This window comes from Mus pahari, chromosome 14 (assembly GCF_900095145.1).
Source record: "Mus pahari chromosome 14, PAHARI_EIJ_v1.1, whole genome shotgun sequence".
NCBI classification, from domain to species: Eukaryota; Metazoa; Chordata; class Mammalia; order Rodentia; family Muridae; genus Mus; species Mus pahari.
Genome location: NC_034603.1, coordinates 86,435,062 through 86,437,039, shown reverse-complemented (window position 1 = coordinate 86,437,039; position 1,978 = coordinate 86,435,062). Strand labels below are relative to the sequence as shown.

The 1,978-nt window shown below is 48.6% G+C and overlaps 1 protein-coding gene across 1 annotated transcript in view; it reads left to right on the top strand.

Annotated features, from left to right (window-relative positions):
• The window catches only part of Eif4a3 (eukaryotic translation initiation factor 4A3), an 11,753-nt gene extending 10,220 nt beyond the window's left edge, over nt 1–1,533 (top strand). Inside the window, exons 10-12 of the mRNA XM_021211515.1 lie at nt 918–1,025; nt 1,107–1,234; nt 1,324–1,533. Of these exons, the coding sequence (XP_021067174.1) occupies nt 918–1,025; nt 1,107–1,234; nt 1,324–1,340 (253 nt within the window). The 3' untranslated portion in view covers nt 1,341–1,533. The remainder of the gene's footprint in view (nt 1–917; nt 1,026–1,106; nt 1,235–1,323) is intronic.
• The last annotated feature ends 445 nt before the right edge of the window (nt 1,534–1,978 follow it).

Here is a 1,978-nt window from a genome sequence, read left to right as displayed (position 1 = left end):
CCCTGGCTGTCCTGGAACTCACTCTGTAGACCAGGCTGGCCTCGAACTCAGAAATCTGCCTGCCTCTGCCTCCCAAGTGCTGGGATTAAAGGTGTGTACCATCACCACCCGGCTCTGCCTGCTTTTCTTTTTCTTTGGTTTTCAGCCTTAGCTGGTCTTTGGCTAAATCTAGCTATACATTTCTTTGTCCTTTTGCTGTCTATAGACTAAGTGTAGACTCTGGCCTGCTTGCCTCAACCACCATGCACTGACCATTTCCCTTCCTCCTGGGTCAGTTGTGATGGGGCATGAAAGCAGTGAGGTGTATACACACACACACACACACACACACACACACACACACACATTCTGGAGCCTTCTAGGATTCTCCTTTCCCTTAACTTGCAGTGGAAACAGAAGTCCATCTCCTTTCTAGTAACCATGTCAGCAGGTGGAGCAAGCAGGTGGTTTCTAGCTTGCTGTCAGTGTGGCACCATTTCAGGAGTGTGAGTGTCCGCATTCTTACTGTGCTTTCAAGCCCCTTATCCTTGCACACCTAGTGTGTCTGTTAGGGCCAGGCATGCTTCAGGTGGGTGGCATGACTGTGGCCTCTGTGGGCAGTTTGACACTCCTTGGTCAGAGCATCTGCTATCCCGTGGGAGAGGTATGGGTTGACTGATTCAGTAGTAGGCTCCTGTTCATGATGGGATTTTTGCTAAGCAGATGTCATGTTTTCCTGGAGAGGCTGACTTTAAACACATTCGCTCTAAGGACACCCAGTTGTCTTCTTGTGAGCCATGTCTTCAGTGATGGTAGCAGGTTTTCCAATGGGGGTTATGTGATTGCTAGCGTGTGGCTCACAACTGTGCGGAGGCCGCTCTGTCTCAAGTTTCTGTTTTTTGGTTTTTTTTGTAAATGTTTATTTATTTTTTCTGCAGCCGGGTGCTCATCTCCACAGATGTCTGGGCCCGGGGCCTGGATGTCCCTCAGGTGTCCCTTATCATTAACTATGACCTGCCCAACAACAGAGAACTGTACATTCACAGGTGTGTGCCTCCTTCCTTTGCTCAAGACTCTCGACCTGGGTCTGTCTGACTGTTTACTAACAAATATATTTTAATCAAAAGAATTGGGAGATCAGGTCGATATGGACGAAAAGGTGTGGCCATCAATTTTGTGAAGAATGATGACATCCGTATCCTCAGGGACATCGAGCAGTACTATTCCACCCAGATAGACGAGATGCCCATGAATGGCAAGTTGGCGGCAGGGGTGGGGGGGGGGGGGTGGGGGCTCCCTTACTTGGTTAGGGAGGTGACATTAACATCGTATCTTCTCCCTCAGTGGCTGACCTCATCTGAAGCTGGTGCTGGTGTACCAAGGGCCTGTTTGGAGCTTCTCTTTGGAAATGGAAGCTTCTATTTAATGGGGTTTATATGAACTGTCTTCTCATAGCCCCTCAGGAAGACCCTCAGCCTCTGCCATCTTTTCTAATGCACGTGTAAATAATCCAATGCTTAACCTTTTACATTAAACATGGACATTTTCCCGTGAGTTTGAGTGCAGATGCTTGTGGTGTCATCCGCTTTCCTGGTCTGGTCATGAAGACCAGACCATCTCTCTCCCTAACGCCGCATGTCAGAATCCAGCTTGAGACATTTGAAGTAAGAGCCCAACAACAAAATCCATAGAAGTCAGAAGACAGTAATGACTGTGGGTTTGGCAAAGGTGTCTTTAAGATGATGGAAAAGGGTGCTGGGCGTGATGGCGCACGCCTTTGATCCCAATACTTGGGAGGCAGAGGCAGGCAGATTTCTGAGTTCGAGGCCAGCCAGGGCTATACAGAGAAACCGTGTCTCGAAAAACCAAAAAAAAAAAAAGATGATGGAAAAGGAGCTCATACTGTCCGGTTAAATGTCTTCAGAGGACACAAAAGCAAACTGAGACGCAGCTGGGGGACTCCCAGGGGAGCAAGTCCTGAGTTACCTGGTGATGGGTC